The sequence below is a fragment of the Stegastes partitus genome, unplaced genomic scaffold (genome assembly GCF_000690725.1).
Source record: "Stegastes partitus isolate 25-593 unplaced genomic scaffold, Stegastes_partitus-1.0.2 Scaffold90, whole genome shotgun sequence".
NCBI lineage: Eukaryota > Metazoa > Chordata > Actinopteri > Pomacentridae > Stegastes > Stegastes partitus.
This window is the reverse complement of record NW_007577821.1, coordinates 439,843-463,777: the sequence shown is the minus strand read 5'-3', so window position 1 is coordinate 463,777 and position 23,935 is coordinate 439,843. Positions and strand designations below refer to the sequence as shown.

Here is a 23,935-nt window from a genome sequence, read left to right as displayed (position 1 = left end):
AACCAACGGGTGACGTCACGGTAGCTACGTCCATCTTTTATACAGTCTATGCTGAGAACATGTTTAACAAAACATCAAAAAATTGTTAACAGTCTGTAGAGATACAACTTGGTTAGTTAAATATTACTCCAGTAGTTAGTTTTCTATGTTCATACAGTTGGGGGATGTTGGAGAAACTGTCTTTTCTCCGCGTGTTCGTTTTTAAAGATAAGACAAGATTCAGCTCGGTCTCAATTAATCAATTTAATCACACGCTATATATTGCATTACAGAGCTCTGGGTCAAACTCTCCCTGGCATCAGACAGAGTAAGACAACTTCCTTTCCCTCTGACCCTTCTTTATACTGCTAAATCACATGATGTATAATTATTTCACAAAACAGTTGGTTACAGCCCATTTTCATCACACTCGAGTAATTGTATCCTCATCTGACTCCATCAGCTACTTGTCCTGTAAAACCATATGAGGAAAAACTCCAAGCGTCCTCTCGGAAAGGAGAAGTTTCATGATTATGTGCATATATGTAACTTCCTTTATCTTTTAAGCCTTAAGGACTATACTTCACACATTGTATAACAGGAACTATACAAAGAAGAAAAGGGCACCTCCTGTGAGAGTCCTCCCGCCTTGTAAACACCCATGTCTTCCACTGCATGTAACAGAGGCTTTTTAGTCCAAGCTCATAATGAGATTACTATTATTACTGAAGTTCCTCAAACCAGACTGCAGTGACAAAGCACCCCTGGAGTCACGACAGACAATATACGGCTGTTTTTACAGGCTGAGTAACTGACATGTAAAATTATTCTGCCCTTTTTATAATAAAGTGTGTGCCACTTATTCCATCACATCAGAGGTTGTTTGAGGACATCTGTGGAAGTCGCTTTCACACATTTAAATCGTGCTTTCAGAGGCCTGCTATGATGGTGAGTTCTTCCTAGTGTATTTCTCTGACACTTAAATGTAAGCAGTAATCAGTGCCAGGTATTAGGTCATGTCAGTTTTGTTTAAATCCCACATTTACTCCTGAGGGGGAACTTCACATGAAGGTGTCCATCTTTGTTCCAGAGCAGCCATTAGGTTGCAGCTGCACATGTGGTATCTTCATCCTGCTGTGCAAGAATATCTGATAATTAGATCAGAAAAACATCATGCAGACTGTGAGTGTTGATGTTACCACAACAACAACAATAACAATAATAATAATAATAAAAATCTTTTTCTTATTTTTCTTCCCAGAACTAGTGTCATTGGGGGTTTGCAGGTACATCAATCATGTAGCTTCACCACCCAGCGAGCCTGACTATAAAACAGAATTTCAGGAGAAGATTTATAAACTGCCAGAAGAAGGATTATTTCTTGTTTACAGCATATTTTTGTATTTGCTTCATATTTTGGACTGTAATCTATGTAACATATGATATAGAAGACTGGTTTAGGAAACCTTGCCGGGTTAATTAAAGTTATACAAGTTAGCAAATGTCTGCTATATTAGGTCTCTATTATGTAAGTTGCAGCTGTACATTAATTGTATAATATGTATAATATTGCATGTATAATATTCAAAGGTCACATCCACTTCATTCTCCTTTGGTAGCTGTTGTTCCGTTTCAGACTTTCTTTTAGCACAGCCATCTTCCCACAGCCAGTGAACGCACTGACCGTATCACACTCTGTGAAGGCATGCATACCAATTAAAGCATTAGAGACTGTACCTCCCAGTGCATGGGGGTAGCTTGGCGATGCCTAGGAACCTTGTCCGGTTCTTTGTTCCACATGTCTGGTACATGGGACATGGAATGCTGCTGCTCACCCCCAAGCAGAGGACCAGGACGTCTGTATTCTCAGCACTGATGACAACAGACTTGTAGCCAGACTCAGCTGCATGGAGAGCATGAAGCAGTAGCCGGATATCAGCCTCTTCCTGTGAAGATTTTAGCTCTGTGACTTCTTCAGATTTTTATTTAGTGACCTTAAAGCAAAGTTCTTCACATGTAGCATAGAACAACACAGTCTCACGGCAATTTGTTAAATAGTCACGAAATTTAATCAATTGTTTTGTGTCCTAGGACACGATTTGCCCGACTTTTTCGTGTTCCCCAGCACAAATTTCAAACCAATACATTTCAATTGGAATTATCTTTCGTCTCTGGGACACGTTTTTTCCCTATCAGACAGCACATATACTGTGGTGTTTTTGTCATTCTTTTCTTCCCACAGTCAGGTCATTAATTTAAACCCCTAAATGCACCTAAAGTTTTATATTTCACCCTTCATTTAGGAGAAATGGCTATTTTGAAGAAAGAACTACAAGTTCCAGTAGTGTTGCAATACAACATGGTTGAACATGCCATGAAATATGTAGTTCTTTTGGGGGTTTACAATTAGGGTTGTGTTTTTAATAAACGAGTTAAAGGATGGAGTAATCCTTGGTTCACTTCTCATTTAGCAGATTTGCTTCATGAGCGAAACCTTGCCTGGGCAAAAGCCAGAAAAACTAATAGCAACACTGACTGGCTGCAGTTCAGGCAGCTTCCAAACTCCTATACTGTTGCAATCAGGAAAGCCAGAGCTGATCATTTCCTTACCCAAACCTCAAAGAACTTGAACAATTCTTCAAAATTTTTGGAAAACTATCAAATCTTGGGATGAGAATCATACTGTTGCTGAGTTGCCATCATGCATTGTCAAAGATTTGATCCAAATTTCTGATAAGTCAGAAATGTTGAGTTGTTTTAATGAATATTTCATAGCCTCAGGTTCTTTATTTATTGTCCTGCTACATGTTGGTCTGATGGTCATCCCATATCAGACCAATCTTAGTTTCATTCCTTTCACCATCTTCGAGGTGCATAAAGCCCCGAGGCTCTTGAACATCCCATCTGGTCCTGATAAATTAGAGCCTTACTTTCTACAATTAGCAGCTGATTTTATTGCTCCACCTTTAACACATATTTTTAATCAGTCTCTTATAACCAATGACATTTCTAGTATATGGAAATCTGCTTATGTTATCCCCCTGTTTAAAGAGGGTGATCCCTCAGTATTGAATAATTACCATCCCATCTCCAAACTGTCTGTCTTGGCAAAGGTTCAGGAACAACTCATCAGTAATCAACTCAAGGAATTTCTTAACAACAACAATATTTTATCTGTTTATCAGTCTGGTTTTAGGAAATCACTTAGTACAACTACCGCAGCTTTGAAAGTAATAAATTACTTCATGGATTCTCTTGACAGTAAGCATCATTGTGCAGCTCTTTTCATTGACTTATCCAAAGCCTTTGATACAGTTGACCACACACTTCTCAACCAAAGACCTCGAAGAATCAGACTTTCTCCACATTCTGTCAACTGGTTTGACAACTATCTCTCACATAGAACTCAGTGTGTACAATCAAACAGACCTACTTCCAGTTGTTTAGAAATTTCCAAGGGCGTTCCACAGGGGTCGGTTCTAGGACCACTTCTCTTTATTTTATACATAAACATTACAGATAATGTTTCCAATGCCAATTTTCATTTTTATGCAGATGATACTGTGATATACACCTCAGCATCCACACCAGAATTGACTATCCCAGCTGCAAACAGCTTTGAATATTGTCCAAACAAATTTCTATGACCTAAAACTTGTTTTAAATTCAAGCAAAACCAAATTCATTTTGTTCTTAAATTCCAAGTCAAAATCACAGAACCTGCCTGCAATCACCTCTTCTCAGGGTGTACAGATTGCATTAGTGTCTCTGTATAGATACCTTGAAATTTTAATCGATGACTGTCTCTCATTCATACCTCACATGCAGCAACTGGCAAAGAGACTAAAACTGAAACTGTTTTTTTTTTTTTTTTAGAATCAAGTCTTGCCATAAATGAAACCTTCTCACCACAGTGGTTGACAATAGATGTGCTGATATTGGTTAACCTTCGATCAATATTGCTGTTCAACAATGCTGAGAACCTTCAGACTTTAGTTTACCTGCATTGTCTCTTTTGCTCATTGTGGCTGCTGATCACTAAAAATTACAAGGTAAAATATGTGATGACCTACAAATTTAGTATTTCCCCCCTTGAGTCACACAGACACACAAATTTCATGATGTGTTTAACATAATTTGCTCAATGTGAGCATACATTTCTGTGTACTGTATTTTAAAAATAGATTTTTGGTTCTAATATATTGAAAACAATTGGTTATGTTGTCTGTGTGCTCTCAGTTATCCTGTTCAGTGTTCAGCAGTATACAAAACATTCACCTTTCACAGGCTCTTACTGTATGACTTCGCGCCCCGACACCACCGTTTTTTCTCATCAGCTTCATCCAGGTGACCATATGGGCACAGAGGAGCATGAGAGCCCCACCAGAGGATTCATTAGCAGCCCAGAATACACAGTGCCATCATCCTTCTGCTCCTTTGAGGTAACCAATGAAATTCAGGCTTGTGGGCGGCCTGAGGCAATGCCACCACCACTTGCAGCAGGAGAACAGTAATTGGACTGTGTGTCAGATAAATCCAGGTTGTGACAAGCCACTCAGCACGGTGTCGCCTTGGCCCCCAATGCAAAGCTATCTTTCAGCCACTCCACTGATCTGTAGTCGCTTTCTTAGCTTTTCAATGGAGGTCAGTGGAGGTACTGTAGGTCAGCAGCAGCAGAGTGAAAAGCTTTTTAACTCTTGTCTCTAAAGAACCCTCTGTAGCATCAAGTAGCTTCAGGAAAAGTCAGGGAGGGCTGAAATATTTAATAATAAATCCAGCACTTCAGATATATGTCATGAAGGTTTGTACTGTTTTATTTGTGACTCAAGTATAAATCGACCGGACAGAACTGCACGGAGCATGTATAAAGCATGTTAGACAGATGTCGGATAAGAATGGAAGCAATAGTAAACATGTTTTGCATTCAGACAATCAGTATTAAATGATGTTTCATTTAAACACAGCATATGAAAATGAGTTGTGTGCGTTAATGCAGACAATAAAAAAATACTGCTTCTAAGGTGCTTTAGTATTCATTCCACATAAAATATGTACATATTTATAAAAGCCAATCAGTCTAGACAGAAATGTTTCTTTGCCATGTTACGAAAGAAAACGTATTTACAGCAGTTTCTGTTGTTTAAAGTAACACATTGTTTAAAGCTGTCGTAATGAGTCAGACATGCTTGGTTTTAGATGAAATCAACAAAAACTAATCCACATTTGCAGCCAAGGGCATATCAAGTTTGGCTGTGGCTGGAAAAATGAACTGTTCCACCATTCACTTTGGCAGGTAACCGGTCACACTTGTCTCTATTCTAAAAAGGAATTTGGCTAGTGAAATAATACAAGTGCTGGTTGAGTTTCGAAATGTGTCATGTTTGCTTACTGCCCTGCAGAGTAATAGCTCTACATTTGTGTTTGAAAATGAACTATTGACTTTTTCATGTTTTCCTCTTTACTGGCGCAATCTTGATGTCTTTTCTTCCACCTGCTGTTCGCCTGTGTAACGTGATGTCCTCGTCCTCTCCTGTCTGTTGCTTGGCAAAGTTGACAAACACCTGAACAACAGACAAAGTCACTGTTATGTATAAAAACTTTTTTTTAATGCCTTGAATTGACAGTCATAATTTTGTTTATGCTCAGAATAATGAGTTATATTTATTTCTTTTACGTACCTGTTCCTTTAAGTGTTCTTTGTTCTTTCATGATAACTTTTTAATGAAATTTTACAATCCAACAGTGCAAACACTTTCATTGTAACTATGAGCTTTGACTCTTAGTATCTTTACTTCAGCACTTTATCAATGCAACTATGGAAATGTGCCACCTCGTCTCTATGTTCCTGAACCAACTCATCCAGCGACTATCACAGCAACACGTCCTGCAGCAGCCTAAATCTAACGCATCCAATGCATGATTGTTTTTTTGTGACAAAGATGCTTGGGTTTCAATCATTCCATCATAGAAAATTAGATGTATTATATATAGAGATGTAGATGTAGAAGTCATTAGAAGACTGGCATGATAGACATGGTGTTCATATACTTGTTGTTTTTTTTCCCTTTCAAACACATTTCTCATTGTTGTCTCTCATATATACCTGGTCCAGTGTTGTCTGGGAAACGGAGTAGTCTTCAATGCTGAGCCTGTCTTTATTGGCCACCACCAGCTGAAATATCCTGGCTAAGGAAGATGAGGCGATCTCATACTGCAACGTGTTGTAGTGCTTCTCCCGCTGAACGCAGCCAGGGAAGGAGCTCTCCATAAAGCTCTCAACAGGCTCCAGCTCTGGGGACAAGCCTGCTCTAGCTGCCTTGATTTTCATGGTCACTACATAACCATCACCAAATCTATATCAGGGAAACACAGTATATTTACATTACACAGTTTTCAATATGTGACATAATTACTCAGTGACACTGTATTGGACTAAAAACTGAAATCAGCAACATCATAGGTTTGTTTTGTGCATGACCCTCTTAAAGGTCACAGCAAGACCACCTTTGTGCTCCCTCACATTATGCTTTAGATTTCTTCTGATCACTATGAACAGTTAATGTGTTGTTCTAACACACTGCCAGTTTAGGGAAACACTCTAAAGATACTATGGAAAGGAGAGATGGTGACACTGGTGACACTTGGATGTATTGCTCATTATTGATTTTAAAAGACTGATATCTGACAGACCTGTCCAGGGTGTCCCCTGCCTTCGCCCTAAGTCAGGTGGGATAGGCTCCAGCCCCCCCGTGACCCTAGTGAGGATTAAGCGGTGTATAGATAATGGATGGATGGATGGCTATCTGACAGCGTCCAGCTGCTGGTTGGTCACACGCTAGATCATAGTGCTCAATCATGTCCAGCTCTCACTATTTTAAGCTGCAGTGCTTCTGATGATGTGCTTATTTGTTTATTTAGGTGTTTAGGAATACAGTAGCTTCAACAGTACTCAGAGCCAGCAAAACTATCATTGCACCCCCACTACCACTGCCTGTAGTCAGTACTATAACTATTAAAAACAAACATCACAGCCTGCAGTCATAGTGATAATTGCCATCCCAAGGCTGCAGTTATACCAGTGTCTCTGCAGAGGTCTTTGAGAGAGCTATGTACCAGCTCCTATAGTTTTCTTTCTTTGTGCAATTGTGCAGACTCAGACGCTATGAGAGAAGCCACAGCTAACAGTGCACTGACTCTGTAGTTGCAACCAGGCAGTGCACCCTCAGTCGCAGTCGTAACATTAATTATAGTCACAGCTGAGACACGTGCTTTTAATGCCTCATAATGGTAACATTATCTTCATGTAGTCGTGTGCACAGAGATAGTATTGCTGGCTGAGTAGTGATGCTACTGTATATAGTATTCTGTATAACAGCTGGACACATCCATTTGACCACACTCTAAACCACAGCTGAAGTCCAAGCAGTAACTGTATGCAGCCACAGGTTCACCACCACGGCCAGGCAGAGCAGCCACAGGAGCACTCACAACCAGCAGTTAGATACAAGTGATTAGGGATTTTTCTTTTTTAATTAAAAAAAGCACTGATGGCATTATTCTCACCTTTCTGCAGTATCTGCAGAGTGTTTCACTTTACTGGCACGAGACCAATATACCAACTGTTCACATGGATCAGAAGGAATGTACGGCATGTTGCAAGGTAATGCAAATCAAAAAAGCCTTACTGTGACCCTTGCACCTGCGGTTTTGAGGCCCCAAAGCCACTTTACAACTTTATATTATTAGTATGTATTATTGGTATAGTCTCAACGTCTGAGAAACCTTAGGGTTGGGTTACGCCAGAAGAAAAAAAATAGGTCATGCATGTTGTCTCACCACATTAGTGGTGAGACAAGTGTTCATAGTTGTTACAAACAGCCCCAGTGGCAACTTACTGTTTACATTTTTGACAGCATGAAATTCTCATATTTAAACAGTATCATAACACTGTATGAGCCTGCTCGACACATACATACTTGTATTTGAGATGTTGGATGGTACCCAAACACTTGAAGGTCCCATTGACCATGATGGCCAGTCGAGTGCACAGAGCCTCGCATTCCTCCATGCTGGTGGAAAACAATCAGACATAATCCATCTTTATTTTTTACTGCTGCTGCTTCATGTCTACGAGCAATACATCATCATTTCACAGATCTCTGTGGTAAAATCAAGCAAATACCAATCTAGTCATGATTTCATCAACAGTTGTTGGCAGAACAGTTAACTGTGTTTAGTCAGCTGCTGCAGCAAATGTGTGCAGTGGATTAGTTTTATGATTAGACGCCGAACCTGTGTGATGTGAGCACCACGGCCCTGCCGTCCTGAATGACACTCATGATGGCATTCCACAGAAAGCGCCGAGAGTGTGGGTCCATCCCCGTTGTGGGCTCGTCCTAAATACACACAACACAAACAACAAACTTGACTCTCTGAGCACATAATTCCATACGAACGGAGACCAAATCCTTATCTCTATCAGCATATGGCAAAGATCTCAGATTTATGCTAATTTGAATTGAACTGCACAGTTTCTTGCCAATGTGTAAAACATTCGAGGCCAGATTTGACTGAACCCATATGGCTTCCCATCTGGATCCATAGACCATTTCATTGACAAATCCCTGCATAAAACCCCAAAACCCAAACAATGGACTAATTAGTTTTTCATCATTGGCTAACTCACCAGCAGCACCAGCACTGGGCAGCCAATCATTGCGATAGCTGTGGAGAGTTTGCGCTTGTTGCCTCCACTGTAAGTGCCTGCACAGCAGCCTGCATATTCTGTCAGCCCCAACTTCTGGATGCCCCACTCTGCCACCTGCAGGGGGAAGTGCTGTGCTTAGTGTCTACTTCAATCCAAAAGTGACCTTTTAGAATGGGAACCCCTCTGTTAACTGAGCCCTTTATAACAACATGTTAGAGCAAAACTAAAAGGACAAAACAAGCATTAGTAAATACTGAGTAACAGTACACAGGATATATAACACAGATCAACGAAACAGAAACTCTGTCTAGAGTTTTGCCAAACTGTTATTTGGGTAGCGGAGTTAAACATCATTAGACCGTTCAATATGTACAGCAGCTGGAGTCCTACTCACTCTGGGAATCTCTGACTCAGGTACCCCTCTGAGACGAGCGTAAAGGTAGAGATGCTCCCTGCCGGTAAGGAGCTCATCGATGGCATCAAACTGTGGGCAGTAACCCATGTTCTGGTGAACATCCAGAATCTCTGTAAGGATGCTACAACATAAGATGCAAAATGCCAGTCACTGCAGTGAACGAACAGCACACAACATGGTAGGAATATCAAACAATATCTGAAGGGGGTTAGACCTCTGTAGTGATTATGTAAGACTGCCAACCAGAGCTGTGAGGAAGCTGATTCATCAGAACAAAATTGTATAAAAAGGAACAAACACACTGCAAAAAGTGACATATAATCCTCTTGTCAATTGTATGTATTAGTTTACTGGATATATTTGTTTGCCATTAAGTACTGTCATGTCACACATTCATGCCTCTGTAGGGTCACAACATCTGTTGTTTTTCCAACCTGATAAGTATTCTAAGGGGAAAACATGGTACTTTCAAAATGTTGGCATATACCTTTCTATGCAGCCCTGAAGACAGATTTATTATCCAGGGACAATTTTTTAACTGAGCTTTATGTACCTGTAACCAGCCACAGCAGCCTCCCCAGAGCTGACATCAGTGTCACCAGTCAGCATTTTGAAGGTCGTTGTCTTTCCAGCTCCATTGACTCCCAAGAGACCAAAACACTAAGACAAAAAAGACAACCAAGCTCTAAATACAAGGACAAATGAAATACTGAAAATGAGATGCTGAAATGAACTTGCAACTATAGAGATTGACAATTGACATCATTATGGCACAAATTGTATTTTTCTTGACTTGACTGACTGAAAATCCATGGACTTGCATGTATTAACGAAAGAATGTGAGAACAATAACAAATACTCCCAGATAAAATAAAAACCAGATATAAATATAGTTCTGCATTTTGCAAGGCACATTACAGTGCATCTCTAATACTCTGGCTGGAAGCTAAATCAGTGTGTAGGTTTACTCGAACAAATACAAAAAGAGAAAATTTGGGATTTTAATGTATATGAACTAAGTGACTTTACCTCTCCTGCAGGTACTCCCACACAAATCCGGTCCACAGCTGCCCTCTTCCTGCCCGCATATGTCTGTGCAGAGAGGGCAGGGAGTTAATGATAACCAGCCACTATAGCAAATATAGTACTGTTTTTAATCTTGTGAGTCTTTGTGTGTGTGTGTACACAATGTAATTCCTACTTTCAGTTGACTGCTTTTTCAGTATAAGGCTTGGTTTTAGTATAAAGGTTAGGCTTACGTTTAGGCAATCAGCTGTGACGGTTAAAGAAATGGGCTATGAAATGAAATATGTCAGTGAGGAACCAGCACGGGGACAGCAAAACAAGGTGTGTGTCTGTGTTGGCAAAACATGGTCCTGGACACACCGCCTGTAGCAATAACCACCATGAATGGCAGGTGTTTATATGACAGCTGTGAACAGATTTTGTCAACATGATAGCATCTACAACCATGCAAGACATAGTCATGAAATTTTCTGGTGTATTTGGGATCAAAATGTTGAACTTAAAGATGGATGTTGTCAGACTCATGTGTGCTGAGTACTAATGTAGTCATGTAGTAGAGGCTACTAAATACTCATGGGTTAAAACGTCAAAAGGTTGATGGGCATCCAGGTTGATGTGATCTCTTTGCAAGCTAGCCTCTACTTTTCTTTATCTTTGTCTGCTTAGATACTGTATAAAACGTGTCGTTCGCTGTCTTATTTATATTTACTTTGGATCCTCTTCCTCATATTTCTGTCAAACATAATATAGTGAAAATGCAAACTGAACAAAATCTTTTCTGTGATCAGAAAAAAAAAAAAAAAACACTTGCAGCCGTGGATAAAACTTCCCATACACTTGTAAACACCACATGAATTATGGAAATCTTGAGTTTCCAGTGACTCCTTTAACTCTGAATTGTCTATGATGGAATCATTGAAACCTATGCATTTTTTCCTCTAAAAACTCATGTATTTTGGTTCCTTTATAGATTTATTGAAGATCTTCTAGAATTATGACAAAATCTGCTGGGTCAAAATTGTACACACAACAGCCTAAATGATCAGTGTCCTGCATGTACAAAGCTGTATTAATTACATTTTCTTAGTGGCATGGCATCTTATTATTGCTACAGTCTAAACTGAAACATCACAATGAAGCTACAATCATGGTTGAGTCAGTGATTTTTACCTTAGAAAGGTCCTTGATATGCAGGATGTCTGTTTTGCTCCCTCCATCATAAATTCGGTGCCTCTCTGCTGCCACATCGTCGTCTTCATCGTGTATTCGAGTCTGCTTGTAGTCTGATAACCTGAAGGGGAAAGAAAACATCTGAGATGTGCCTTATCCTATCTGGCAATAGCTTAGTTTTGACCCAGAGTAAAAAAAAAAAAAAATTCCTGATTATGTTTCTGTTTTTCTTTACTTAAAACTCTAGCTGGTCTGTCTTTAAGGCCTTACCAGTGGTCCAAGAAGAACCGGTACTGGATCAGAAGATTGAGAATAAAGTAGACAAAGCCTTCCACTGCCATAAAAGCAATGTTTTTCCCCACAAAGTCCCACTGGAAAGGGTCCAGTGTGTGCTCTTCACCTAGAAACAGAGATAAAGTTTGCATTGTAAAGGAACTCATTCTTTAGTAAAAAGAAAAACATCATATATCTCACAGGCTCAATTATTTTTACAGACAATTAAAGCTTAACTCACTTTTACAGCAGAGTCATTCAGAAATATGACATAGTTAAGGCTTGGCTGGGCAAAAATATCTACAGTGCAGCATTAAGACTACAAACTACTCGATAATGAACCAAAGGAGCAATTTTTGTTAAATCCTGCCTAACATTCTCATTCAAAAATGTTTACAACATGGAAATTTATCAACTGAAGTCATAACTCATGTGTATTCAGAACTTACCAAACCTGGCATAAACATCAGTAACAGCCTGGTTCATGGCCATGTCTATCAGTCCTCGCCCCAGGCAGAAGTGAGGGAACACCAGCAGGCCTTTCTTCAGGCACTCATTGAACATCAGCAAAGACTGGCAACACAAAAACACACATACATGCATTTCATATTCAGTTCACTTTTCCCCAAGACAACATTTAAATAAATATACAAGTTGATATGATATTAAAAGGAATCTTGTTGTAGTCTTGGGCTACATTAGGAGAGGTATTGTGCTAAATATGCTACATCACTGCAATGTCATCTCAGTAATTTGTCAGACAACATCTGCATCATATCTAATGAAATGTTTAGAATTGCCTGATCTCTAAGCATACAAAATCATAAAAACATGATTATGGAATGCACTGAAACAAGTGCTTAGGTTATACTTTGATTTGGGGTATCCTGTGAAGTGTGCCTCCTGTTCTGTTAGCATTTTGTCATACAGGGGTACATTTATCTCCCTATTTTAAGTACACAGTTAATATGAATTCCGTATGTTCCTGTTATGTCCTCACTTTGTGTAGAAATTGAGAAAAAAGTTGATTCTAATTGAAACAGAACCTCTACTTTGTCCACTGTTGTGTCTTACTTTATGCATATCATTATAACAACACCAAAACCCAACACTTAACCTTTTTCAATGCTGTTCATGTGTTGGCTAAAGCAAAGTGACTCATACTTGTTTCAAAATGCTTAGACACACTCTTTTAAAGTCTTGTGTCTTGATCTTTGCATAAAAACACTCATTCAGTCCACCTCCAGCGGTTTTCTGATGACTCATGTTGTGGGATTCATCAGAGAGCTGAGAAGTGGAGTGCAGATGTGCAACAGGTGGGAAACACTGTTTTCTTTTTTTCACTGAGCAGGAAGTCGCCTCTTACAATGAGAGCAGCATCTGTCCTCTCACCACCACCTTCTGTTTCCTCCTCCTCTTCCTTTTTTCTTTCTTGAAACACTTGACAGAGTGACTGTTGGCAGTTGTTACTGCTGTCTTATATGTTCAGATTCATTCCTCAGGTGTCTAACAGGAACCCTCAGTGTTGCCCTGCACTGCACACCTGAGACTCAGCTTCTTATCAGCCCTCATGTTCCCCCAGCTGTACCACCTGAATTACTAGTCTTTGCGTATGGACATTCAGGTGAAGTTTGCTGTATAGTCAGATATACCTTTAAAAGAAAACATTTTGACATTTCAGAGTAGGAAAAGCGCAGGCGCAAATATGACTGAATTCAATCTAAATACCTAAGGGACAGGGTTCTGGTGTTGTGTCTGCAGGCTCACTGTCATACTGCCTTAACTTGCCTTAACACGTTTTTTTCCCCTCCTTTGTCATCAAAACTAATCTCTGTCCACATGAAAACGCAATTGAAGCACTATAACTCTAACCCTACAGCACGTCAGCCAATCAGTAACATTGAAAAAGCCTTTAAATAGTGGATGAGTAACTATAGATCTCTGTGCAAACATGTGAAAGGTCCTGTTATCAAGGATAGTAATGACAATTTTGCCCACGTCTGCCAATGCACAAAATTACGATGATCGCACAGACTCTAAAATCACAAACCCGAATTCTGTCAACTTAATAGAGAAAGTGTTGTTTCAAACAATGCCCATGTACATGTGGAAAGGTCCAAACTATTGAGCCACTGTTAATGTAAAGGTCAAGGTTACTTGATTAATAGGAAGATGGGTAGATTTGTTTTGCAGAAAAATAAATGATAGCAGTTGGCAGTCCTTATCAAAATTCACATTAAAAAAATACAAAAAGACATGTATTAGAACATTTACAGTTTTTGGCCACTTGGAATTGGCCAAATATTCCAAAAATTAGGAGCAACATTAGCCCTCATGTGTGGATGTTTTTCTGACCATCTGTATATTAATATTAACATCCATTGTTACAAAATATAGATTGTCACCTTTAAATGCTTCATCTGAAAGGAAAACTGATTTTGGATGATCAGTCACAACAACATAACAGAGTTGTTCCAGCTGTCATGCTGGTCTTAAGTGGTCAAAAACATAATTAGGTAGGTTTAATCTGTATATTTAATCCCTGATTAACTTAATGATTTGCTTTTATGCTACCAGTGAGCTGTCAGTCTTTTTCTACAGATGAAGTAAGCACACTAAACCATCCATCCATTATCTATACGCCGCTTAATCCTCATTAGGGTCGCGGGGGGCTGGAGTCTATCCCAGCCGACTTAGGGTGAAGGCATGGGACACCCTGGACAGGTCACCAGTCTATCACAGGGCTACACTTAGAGACAGACAACCAAGCACACTCACATTCACACCTACGGACAATTTACAATCACCAATTAACCTCAACATGTTTTTGGACTGTGTGGGAGGAAGCCGGAGAACCCGGAGAGAACCCACGCTGCACGGGGAGAACATGCAAACTCCACGCAGAAAGATTCCGGTGCCCCCACCAGGACGAGAACCTGCAACCTTCTTGCTGCGAGGCAACAGTGCTACCAACTGCACCACCTTGCAGCCCTCACACTAAACCAATGTTGCTGAATTGCAAAGGGTGCCTCATATCAAAAGTAATAATACAGTTAAAATAATTCTGGGAGCAACTAAACTTGAAAAGTAGAATCATCCAAATACAAAATGTAAGAGATAGGAGCGCATTCAAATATGCATTATCTGCAGTAAAAGGTTAGGACATTTAGGAACAACAAGAAATGACTCAATGCATCCTTACCCGATTGTTCTCAAATAGTTCCAGAATGAAAGTGATGGCACTGCTGTTGATGCCTATAAACAGGTTGATGCAGGACAGAGACACGTACGCAGTGCTTGGGATGTTGAAAATGTAGGACATAGGATACATCATTGGCGTCACTGACCACCTAAAGGCAGGTGAGTCCGAAAAAAGACAAACATATATTGTTTAAGATCAGTCACTTCTGTGTGTTTCAGTTCATGTCACCTCCGTTTAATGCATGTTGTTCTCTATGAATTTCTTTGTTGTGTCTACACAGGTGCCTCTCTATCAGCCTAACAGCCCTCCCTTCCTGCGCACCCTGGCAGAAGAAATCCCAGCTGAGAGAGCAGATAGAAGAGGGGCCCTGACAAGTGCAGTTATTCAATTCTTGTCTTTTTCAGTCACACATTTGTTTCTTCTTTGCTAGTGAAGCATTCTAATATGAACCTCGGGGTGCTCTCACCATCTCAACAGCATAATCGGTGTTTTGCTTTTTATTTTGTTTTATGTTTCACCATTTTTCAAATGCAAAACAAAACTGAACTTAATTAAATGAAGCACCAGCTTACCCATAGAGTAGAAGCAGCACTATTAGAGCTGGCAGGTTGGATGGTGATGTGTAACACTTTTTGTCAAAAGCCATGAAAATGCCAACGACCATCGCAGTGCTGAGAGAGTAGTTTATCTAGGGGAACAAGCATTTAATGTGAGTACAAACATAGAATTCTTACATTATTAAAACAACAACAACAGCAACAACAACAACTAGATGTAAGAATGAAAAGCTCCTTAAGGTTCAATCAAAAATATCTCATCGTTTGAAGTTGCTTATATATTTGCTTATAAGACATCGTTGTAGTCTTTAATAATTGGCCTTCATTATTCAAACACTGAATATATTCGATATAGAAAATCTTTTTATCCTTATCTAACTTATTATTTTTATAAAGCAAATAAATAGTCACGTTTTTGTGATAATATGTGATGTCCATATTACACTGACCCAAACCTCACTTCACTCACCATGTCCCAGAAGAAGTTGGAAACCCAGTAAACTAGAGGGCTGACCCCACTGACAAACTGCAGGTGTTTGGCTTTGGTCACTCGCTCCTGAATGAGGTAGAGGACAAAGCTGGCAGGGATGAAGGACATGGCGAAAATAACACAGATTGCCACCACGGCGTCTACTGAAGTGGTCAACCTAAAGGAGGAAATGGATAAAGTCAATGCAGCACATCTGCGCAGTGATTTTGCTTAAGACTGAACATGCCATAGCATTCTGTTGCGCAATCTCACCAAGTGCAAAAAATATGAAAGAAACAAGATTAAAACTTATTGTCCAATTGAAAAATGCACTTGCACGGTTAATTAAAGGATCCATGCTAATTCAGAAATCTGTCTTGTATATTATTATAGCTGAAATGATTTAAGGCTTTGGCCTTCTTCAAAATTAATAACCAGATGATAAAAAATTAAAATGACTTGTGCAATTAATTATACATTTGCAACTTGCTAGATATGCAAGATATGCAGACCTTACAGAAAACAAAGGTAACCCATGTGGACTTATAAGAGCTGGCGCTGAATATTAATATATCAGTTGTTTTTTTGTTTTTTGCTTTTTTTTAAGAGAGAAACTGGCATTAAAATCAAAGAACAGAATAAAATTCAAGAATGTTTCCATAAAATTTCATCTGTTGAATTGTACAGTGCTGACCATTGGATGACTGGCATGAGAAATATCAAATAAATAAATACATTCATATATCTCCATCCATTATCTATACACCACTTAATCCTCACTAGGGTCACGGGGGAGTCTATCCCAGCTGACTCAGGGCGAAGGCAGGAGACACCCTGGACAGGCCACCAGTCTATCATAGGGCTACACTTAGAGACAGACAACCAAGCACACACTCTGTATGTGTGTGTGTGTGTATTTTTCTATATCTGATCTTACTTATCTTTTCTAACACTTATAGTTTTAATGTACAAATCCAAGTAAATGAAATAATTCAAAAAATGAAAAAAAGAAAGAAATCCAGAGGTAATACTTACACAGTGACTTCAGAAAGTTGCTCTTTGGTGAGGTTTAGAGGGTGGTTGATGGCAGTGATGCCAAATTCGACAGGTTTGGCGGATGGGGGAAGGAAGGCTCTTAGAATGGCATTGTTAGCCACATTCATGAAGGCCACCATGGCATGCCAGCCTTTGTTATTGTACCACACCTAATAGAGGAGAGCAGAGTTAACTGAACACATCTCACAACTGTCTGACGTGATAATTATCATTCGGATATAAAATACAGTGGGTGCGAGATGACCTTCCTTCTAACTTTTATTATACTTTAAGTGGAAAGCAGCTCTGAGCCTGATTTGGTATTTGAGGAAAAATCCACACTTCAACCCAGCTCACACTTACCTTAATATTAAATTCACTTTCCATGTATCGCAAGAAAGGACCAATCTCCCTCAGTGCAAGTCCACAATAGTAACCCTGTAAACAACAGTGCTCATTTTAATCTGATGGATTTTACACTTTACTCTCATATCGGTAAAGAACAAGAGAAGAATAATTACCCCTGTGATGTTTAGCATTTGGCCCAGTTGATGGAAAACATTCTGGATGTCCTTAGGGTTCACATCCAGGATGGGAAGTTGCCCTCCTACTGACAGACCTCCATATCTATGAACAGTAAAGATTTACATTCAAACTCCCACATCAACTTGTCTAAATATTATTCACAAGAGGGAGACTAAGACTGAAGGGCACAAAGGAAAAATTATTACCTTTGTTCATTCACCCAGTATTTGCTCTTCAAACTGTGAAATAAAATGTAGAATTTCATTAAGGAGACCGGTTAGTTAAACTGTGTAAAAATACTGGTCAAACAAAATCATTTACAGAGCATTTAGAGGTTGTTTAGGATATTTCTATGCATTAAAGAAACTCTCTCCGTGTTTTGTGTTTACGGAATCATTGTCATTGGGACGACACTTAAACTTCTTCTTACTTTGTATCACTTGAATGCAAAACCAAACTATATTCGACTCTACCTGAGTCTTATGAGAGTGGGGTAGGTTTTGACCAGGTAGTCGGAGATGTTCCTGTCTGTTAGATCCATCATGGTGTCTCCTGTGGCTTCCCCTCGCTGGCGAGGGGGCCGGCCTCCTGCGCCGACAGGACAGATGGGCATCATGGTCAGTTTCTTATTGGTGCTGCACTGGCAGGAAGGTGATGGGTTTCTCTGATTCCACTCAGGACTCTGAAGGATGTTGCTGACCACAGGGGAGACGTCAGGATACTCCCACTCTGAGGTTCCATTACCACAAGGCAGTCTAAAGGGAGAGGAATGGAGAGAGTGCACAACGTAGCATCATCTGGATACAGATAAGATATGTATGTACTCAGGTATAGTTTTTGCCCTGTGTGTTGGATGATTTGGGCATTACATTACCAATCACATGTCTCATCCGAATCCACTTTCACTTTCAATACGTGTGTGTGCATCCTTTATCGTTCATAACTACAACTAAATTGCATTGTTTTTCTTTGCAATAATATTTCCTGCAAAATATTTTTCATGAGTACAATTGTTCTGATTCTGTCACATTAAACCTATTTTTCTAGGTGTTTTTTTTACTACCTTTACATTTGAGTTTTAGGTCATTATAAGGGCTAACCATACATGCTGTCTTATTTTTTTTCAGAACAGTTTAGGCTATCCAGATCTTCCATTGTCTGATTAAGTAAGGGGCCCCCAGTCGCCACTTTGAATTGGTCCCCACAAGGGACTAGGATACATTCTTGCTACCACGTGATTCATTTGTCTTTTGACCACAAAGAAATAGCGGAATATAAACTAACACAGGGAAACAGCTTGTATTACTGGAAAGGCTAAGATCTGTTGTATATGTGGATCTGCAGCAGGTCTATGCTGTGAATGTTATGACTGCTGTGACTTGTTTAAGAAAAGAGGCAGAAGTGTGAATATTGGTGAAGAAATTGGTGAAGACACTCCCTGACAGAAGTTTGACCTGTTTTCACGATGTTATTAATTTGTATGTAAGTATATAACAAACATATTTACAAAGCTTCAGTTCATTGAATAGAAATTAACATATCTAGATATATATCAATGCAATGGCAAATTCATGAGTAATTCTAGCAAGAGTAATGGATGTGGATATGGGCACACATCTGTATGCAGGTTTTAACTAGGATTATATTTGATATTAATTTATGATTATTTTTTCTCGCCGGCACTTCTTCGCACAGACAAGGAGCTAGCATTGTTGAAAAGGTCAGGCCATGTAGTTTTATTTAATATGTGTTACACATCACTGCAATAAAATTTTTAAGAGCACTTCAACTGAGAAGAAGGCTTGTCAATTTGAACTTCAAAGTGTGTGTGTCATCCGCTAGGGCTTAGTACAAATAACATAGGAAGTATAACAGATGAGGAAGAATTCAAATGTAATTTTTTATTTTTATTTAAATTTTTTAGACGAGTTGAGTGTTATTAGCTAAAAAAGCTGCACATTATCTTCAGCAGAAAGTATGTATGCATTCAGGAGTAAAGGTGGGTATTTGGGAATAATAATATGATACTGTTTCCATGGCAGAGGATGAAGCACTAGAATGAATGTACCAGTTGTGGGATAGTTAAGATTCTATCGCTCGTCATAATGCTTACCCGAGCGGTTCTCCTTCCATGCATCGTGTGCCCAGGCCCGGTCGGTTAAACAAGCGCTCTGCAAAGTGTTTCATTTTGGGGTCGAGCGGTTGCTCATTGCTAAAGATGGTAGGTAAAAGAGCACAGAAGAAGATAAGGTTGAAGAAAATGGAGAAATATAACCACAAACCTCACCATCAATCCCTGATGGTTAAATAAAGATTTATCTGAAGTCTCAGAAGATTCAAAAAAAAAAAAAAAAAGATAATTTCTCAATGTAAACGTCCTCACCAGGACTTGCCCATCTATGAAAGTTGTCACCAATTTAAATATTCCAAGCAATAATTCCACAATATGTTTGATGAGGTCTGACCTGAAGAAGGTGACCTGTTGTCCGTACATCCAGGGAGTCAGCGTCAGACTGGGGTACTCTCCAAACGGAGGAACAATCATTGTGAAGATCAGCGCTATCAGGACAAAACTGGCAGGAAGGACAATCTGGAATCACATAGTTCAGAAACTTGAATCGGTCTATACGCAGCACACAGTCAACAATAAACCGGCCCTCCGTTCATCACTGCAGCCCCATGTTTATTAGAGCGGGTACCTGTGCCAAGAAGTCTTTCTGGCTTCGTGTGGCATGGTGGAACCTCTTCACCAGCAGAGCGTGGAACTGCTTCAGGACCAGAGTGCTACCTTTCACCTGCCTGGAGCCCTTTCCTGCACTGCTGTCTGATGCATGGTTAGTGCCGTTCACTCCATTATGTTCTGTAGTCAACAAGAAAACATACACTTAATACTTAGCTAAAAACACACCTATTGAAGATAAAATATTTTCTATGAGAGGCAACGGTAACAGGCTGTGGGTCAGCCCTACTGCCGAGAGTCCACTGAGCAAGGCATCTAAATCTGAGGGTATTTTTCTGAGCGCCACGCAAGTATAAATGTATGAAGCTGAAGCAGAGCTGGGTGAGAATAGGAAATGCAGCCTGCAAAATAAATAGTAAGTCCAGCCTGCCTTCTTGTTTACAGTACAAACAGAACATCCCAGACCTGGGTCACTCGAACTGCTTGGAAGTGCAGTTCAGTGAGTAATGACAAACTTGTTACAATAAAATGTAGATGTTAGAGAAAAGATCGGACAGAACAAGAAGTCCTTATGTGTTGAAACCACTTAAAAAAAGGAATTCTATTCAGTTTAATTGACCAAAAAAATAATAATTCTTGTGAATGACCCAGGTCCAGTACGTTCATTGAAAAAAAGGGGGACAGCATCTATATTGTTAGAGTTCTGTCAATTGCTCTTCACTCTCTGACCTTCATTTCCCTCTGCACCCACATTGGTGCCATTTTTTCTCTCTTGCAACATCCACTGTTCTAGAGGTGGGAGCAAGACACAGAAGTGAAACACAAAATACAACCTACAGGGTAAAACAGACAGATGACGCACCACAGCACATGCAATATCTAGACAAGCACTGTAACTGCTGTTTAAGTCACAGCTGTATAATCCAGTGTGCGGATAAACAACAATAACAGTATAATAAAAACAGGTGTGAGGCAAATGGATTAACAACACGTTAGACAGACCGGGCAACGGGTCAGAAATTCAATTCCAGGAAAATGCCATGGAGAATATCAGTGGTGGTATTTACCAGCTGTGGTGGCATTATTCGCTGCTTCTCCATCTGCAGTGACCTTTATGAATATCTGGACAGAAAGAAGAAGTCCCTTAAGCTTTCAAAACTTCTTACGCATTAAATTTAGGTTCTATCCTTAACTTCTAAAGTAATATTAGTTTTGTTATTTTAAACTTAAACATACAATATTCAGACAGAATAACAAGACTATAAGGAGGTAGAAACAGACAAAAGGTTGTTGCTAAGAGACAACATTTGCAGATGGGTAGGTGATTTTAACAGCATATCGAATGGTGATTGTGTTTTGACTTTAAAGGTAAAAAGGCCATAAGAATTCCATCTATGTATACTTTCGCTCAAATGGATAGTCTTTTCTTCCTGACTTATCGATTATATCAGCATTTACAAAGCTGAAAAAATCTGGTTTGCAATACACTTCTAAATACCCAAGGTGAGGTTACACAGACGTGACATAGAAGGTATTCAGGTGATGTCCCTACCTCCTCTAGAGACGTATCAGAGATGCCAAAGCTACTCAGACCCATATCCGAAAGTGTCTCCTCCAGCTCCCTAAACAGACTAGCATAGGCTCGATGTTTGAACCCTTTATTGGGGAGCAGATACGTCAACTCCTGCCCGATCGTCTCAATCAGCTTGGCTTCAGGGACATGGTGGTGGATAAGACTGGTGATGCTGTCTATGTCCCCTGGGGAGAAGACAGAAAATCACATATGGATGAGCTAGTGAAGAGAAAAGTGTTTCCAAAATAGCAGCAAACCAAGATAAGGACAAAGGAAGGGAAACTGCTTGAGATGCATTAAAAGAAAACAAACAGTATTATTCAAGCACTAAAATGCATGAGCAAATTAGTGCTTGAACAACTTCATGGCGTTGCATATTAAGCTGTGTGTCCTCAGGCGGAAAAGGAGGAAAAGGCTGGGTCAATACCATCACTAAATTATAAATGTGAATGTGTTCTGTTTAAGTCTGTTTTGCATCTTAGACAAGTGGGCTAGTGATGCACATTTCATTTCAACAAGTGCACACACACACACACAGTTTTGTACTGCTAGACTTGTGACATAAAGGACCTACTGAGCAGATTTTCTCATTTAACTTTCACAAGTAGTAAAGGAACTACTTTGCCAAAATTGAAAGAATCTTGGTTATTTCAAAGGGAAGATTTCCACATTGGTGCTTTTCAGTGTTCTTCTCACCAGTCTTAGGTGTGCATGGCTCTATTGGAAAAGGTGACCAATCAGAGTTTAGCTTTATGTAAAGAGCCCCTAAGGTGAAAAATACATTTTTACCTTGTTAACATGTCCATGTGTTGTTTTGGTTTTTTCGTTGTTGTTTTTTTTTTTTTTTATGTGCGGGAAGACATATCATTAGGTGAAAAAATAAGCACTTCAACACCACAGTTGAGCACTTCTGCACTGAAACTGCAGTGTTCTAGTGACAAAAAAACAGGGTTTCATATGTAACAAACCTAAAGAACCAATCCTGTCAGCAGGATGGGACTTTCTGTGTCATTCTTATCAGAATCCGTTGAAACATGTATGGCGGAATTACTTGCCATTGTGTAGCACAAAATAGTTTTACAATGATCAGAATCATAGATTCAGAGCTGGTGTGCTCGAACAACGGTAAATGAAGAGGGGTGAGTGGAGAGAGAAGCAGGGATATTTCTGAGAAAGCAACAGTGCAGAGTTACATCTCTTACATAAACACTATAAAAGGTTTATTTTCATGACAGAAAAAAAGTTTTAAATATGTAACTCTGATATGCATAGGTGAGCTTTTAGGTGTTGAGAGAGGCTGGAGAGGGACTTTAAATCTAAATGTGATGACAGCTCTGTTGCCAGGTTTGTAATTATAATAAGATTAATCCCTTCCCATACCATCCTGACTAAATGATCTGAATCTTTTAGTTAACCTCTAACTAAATAATGACAAATTGTGTTTTTATCACAACTTCTACTTTGTTTCTTTCTTATCTAATATGGAAAAACAACCCTAACCCTAAACTTAATTCCCCTTTCCTCATCCATTAAGCATCAGAGGTACATGCATCAAGTCTTACCTTAACTTTACCCTGAAAAAACAACTCTTAACCCCAAAACAGCACTTTAAAGAAGTAAGGACAGATCAATATGTCCTCATTTTCCAAAAATGCATTTAATTTGGTTCTAAATCTTAATTTGGTCCCCAACAAGATAGAAATACCAGAGAACACACACACAAACACAGCAGGAGAAGTTGCTCATGAGGAAGCAGATAAAAGGAATATACAGTACACACTTACCATCCAGAACTCTGTCTAGATGCTGGAACTGATTCTGAGACTGATCTTTGTATCTTGTGCAGATGGAACAGGAACAAGAGCAGTCAGAGGCACAGTCACAGTCATTCTGACAGAAATAGAAAAGACAAGGACACCTTTAACAATGCAAAAAAAAAAAAAAAAAGTATTTCCTGACAGAAAAGTGAACCTTCTCTCAATGAGAGAAAATCAAGTATTCTCTGCTGTGTGTCTGTGTTAGAAAGTGCTTCTGTTTCTACTGCAGGCACAGACACGGATGAGAAACATTGCAGCTTGTTGATTTAGCACAAAACTTTAACCTCACCTCCTTCTTCCTGAGATCCTTCATGCGGCGTACAAGTGTTAGATAGAAACCAACCCCGAAACAGTTTTTGAGGAAAAGGGGGGACCCGCAACAATGCAGTTGCCCTTTGGAAATGATGGCGATGCGGTCGCTCAGCAGGTCTGCCTCGTCCATGTGATGTGTGGAAAGAATCACTGTGCGGCCTGCGCAGGGAGCAAACTCTTACTAAAGTGCTTTCA

At 39.5% G+C, this 23,935-nt stretch overlaps 1 protein-coding gene across 1 annotated transcript in view; it reads right to left on the bottom strand.

The window, feature by feature from the left end:
- Positions 1 to 4,768: 4,768 nt before the first annotated feature.
- LOC103353952 (retinal-specific ATP-binding cassette transporter-like) overlaps positions 4,769 to 23,935 on the bottom strand; it is a 39,666-nt gene continuing 20,499 nt past the window's right edge. The window contains exons 23-49 of the mRNA XM_008277158.1: positions 23,718 to 23,899; positions 23,396 to 23,501; positions 21,591 to 21,796; positions 21,106 to 21,160; positions 20,768 to 20,827; positions 20,058 to 20,218; positions 19,824 to 19,948; positions 19,472 to 19,570; positions 17,832 to 18,113; positions 17,565 to 17,597; positions 17,355 to 17,460; positions 17,197 to 17,271; positions 16,834 to 17,003; positions 15,799 to 15,976; positions 15,345 to 15,460; positions 14,773 to 14,920; positions 12,020 to 12,143; positions 11,568 to 11,697; positions 11,298 to 11,418; positions 10,131 to 10,193; positions 9,655 to 9,761; positions 9,081 to 9,222; positions 8,666 to 8,800; positions 8,272 to 8,375; positions 7,956 to 8,048; positions 6,083 to 6,332; positions 4,769 to 5,540 (exon numbers count right to left, since the gene is read on the bottom strand). Coding sequence (XP_008275380.1) covers positions 5,424 to 5,540; positions 6,083 to 6,332; positions 7,956 to 8,048; positions 8,272 to 8,375; positions 8,666 to 8,800; positions 9,081 to 9,222; positions 9,655 to 9,761; positions 10,131 to 10,193; positions 11,298 to 11,418; positions 11,568 to 11,697; positions 12,020 to 12,143; positions 14,773 to 14,920; positions 15,345 to 15,460; positions 15,799 to 15,976; positions 16,834 to 17,003; positions 17,197 to 17,271; positions 17,355 to 17,460; positions 17,565 to 17,597; positions 17,832 to 18,113; positions 19,472 to 19,570; positions 19,824 to 19,948; positions 20,058 to 20,218; positions 20,768 to 20,827; positions 21,106 to 21,160; positions 21,591 to 21,796; positions 23,396 to 23,501; positions 23,718 to 23,899 — 3,488 coding nt within the window. The 3' untranslated portion in view covers positions 4,769 to 5,423. The remainder of the gene's footprint in view (positions 5,541 to 6,082; positions 6,333 to 7,955; positions 8,049 to 8,271; positions 8,376 to 8,665; positions 8,801 to 9,080; positions 9,223 to 9,654; positions 9,762 to 10,130; positions 10,194 to 11,297; positions 11,419 to 11,567; positions 11,698 to 12,019; positions 12,144 to 14,772; positions 14,921 to 15,344; positions 15,461 to 15,798; positions 15,977 to 16,833; positions 17,004 to 17,196; positions 17,272 to 17,354; positions 17,461 to 17,564; positions 17,598 to 17,831; positions 18,114 to 19,471; positions 19,571 to 19,823; positions 19,949 to 20,057; positions 20,219 to 20,767; positions 20,828 to 21,105; positions 21,161 to 21,590; positions 21,797 to 23,395; positions 23,502 to 23,717; positions 23,900 to 23,935) is intronic.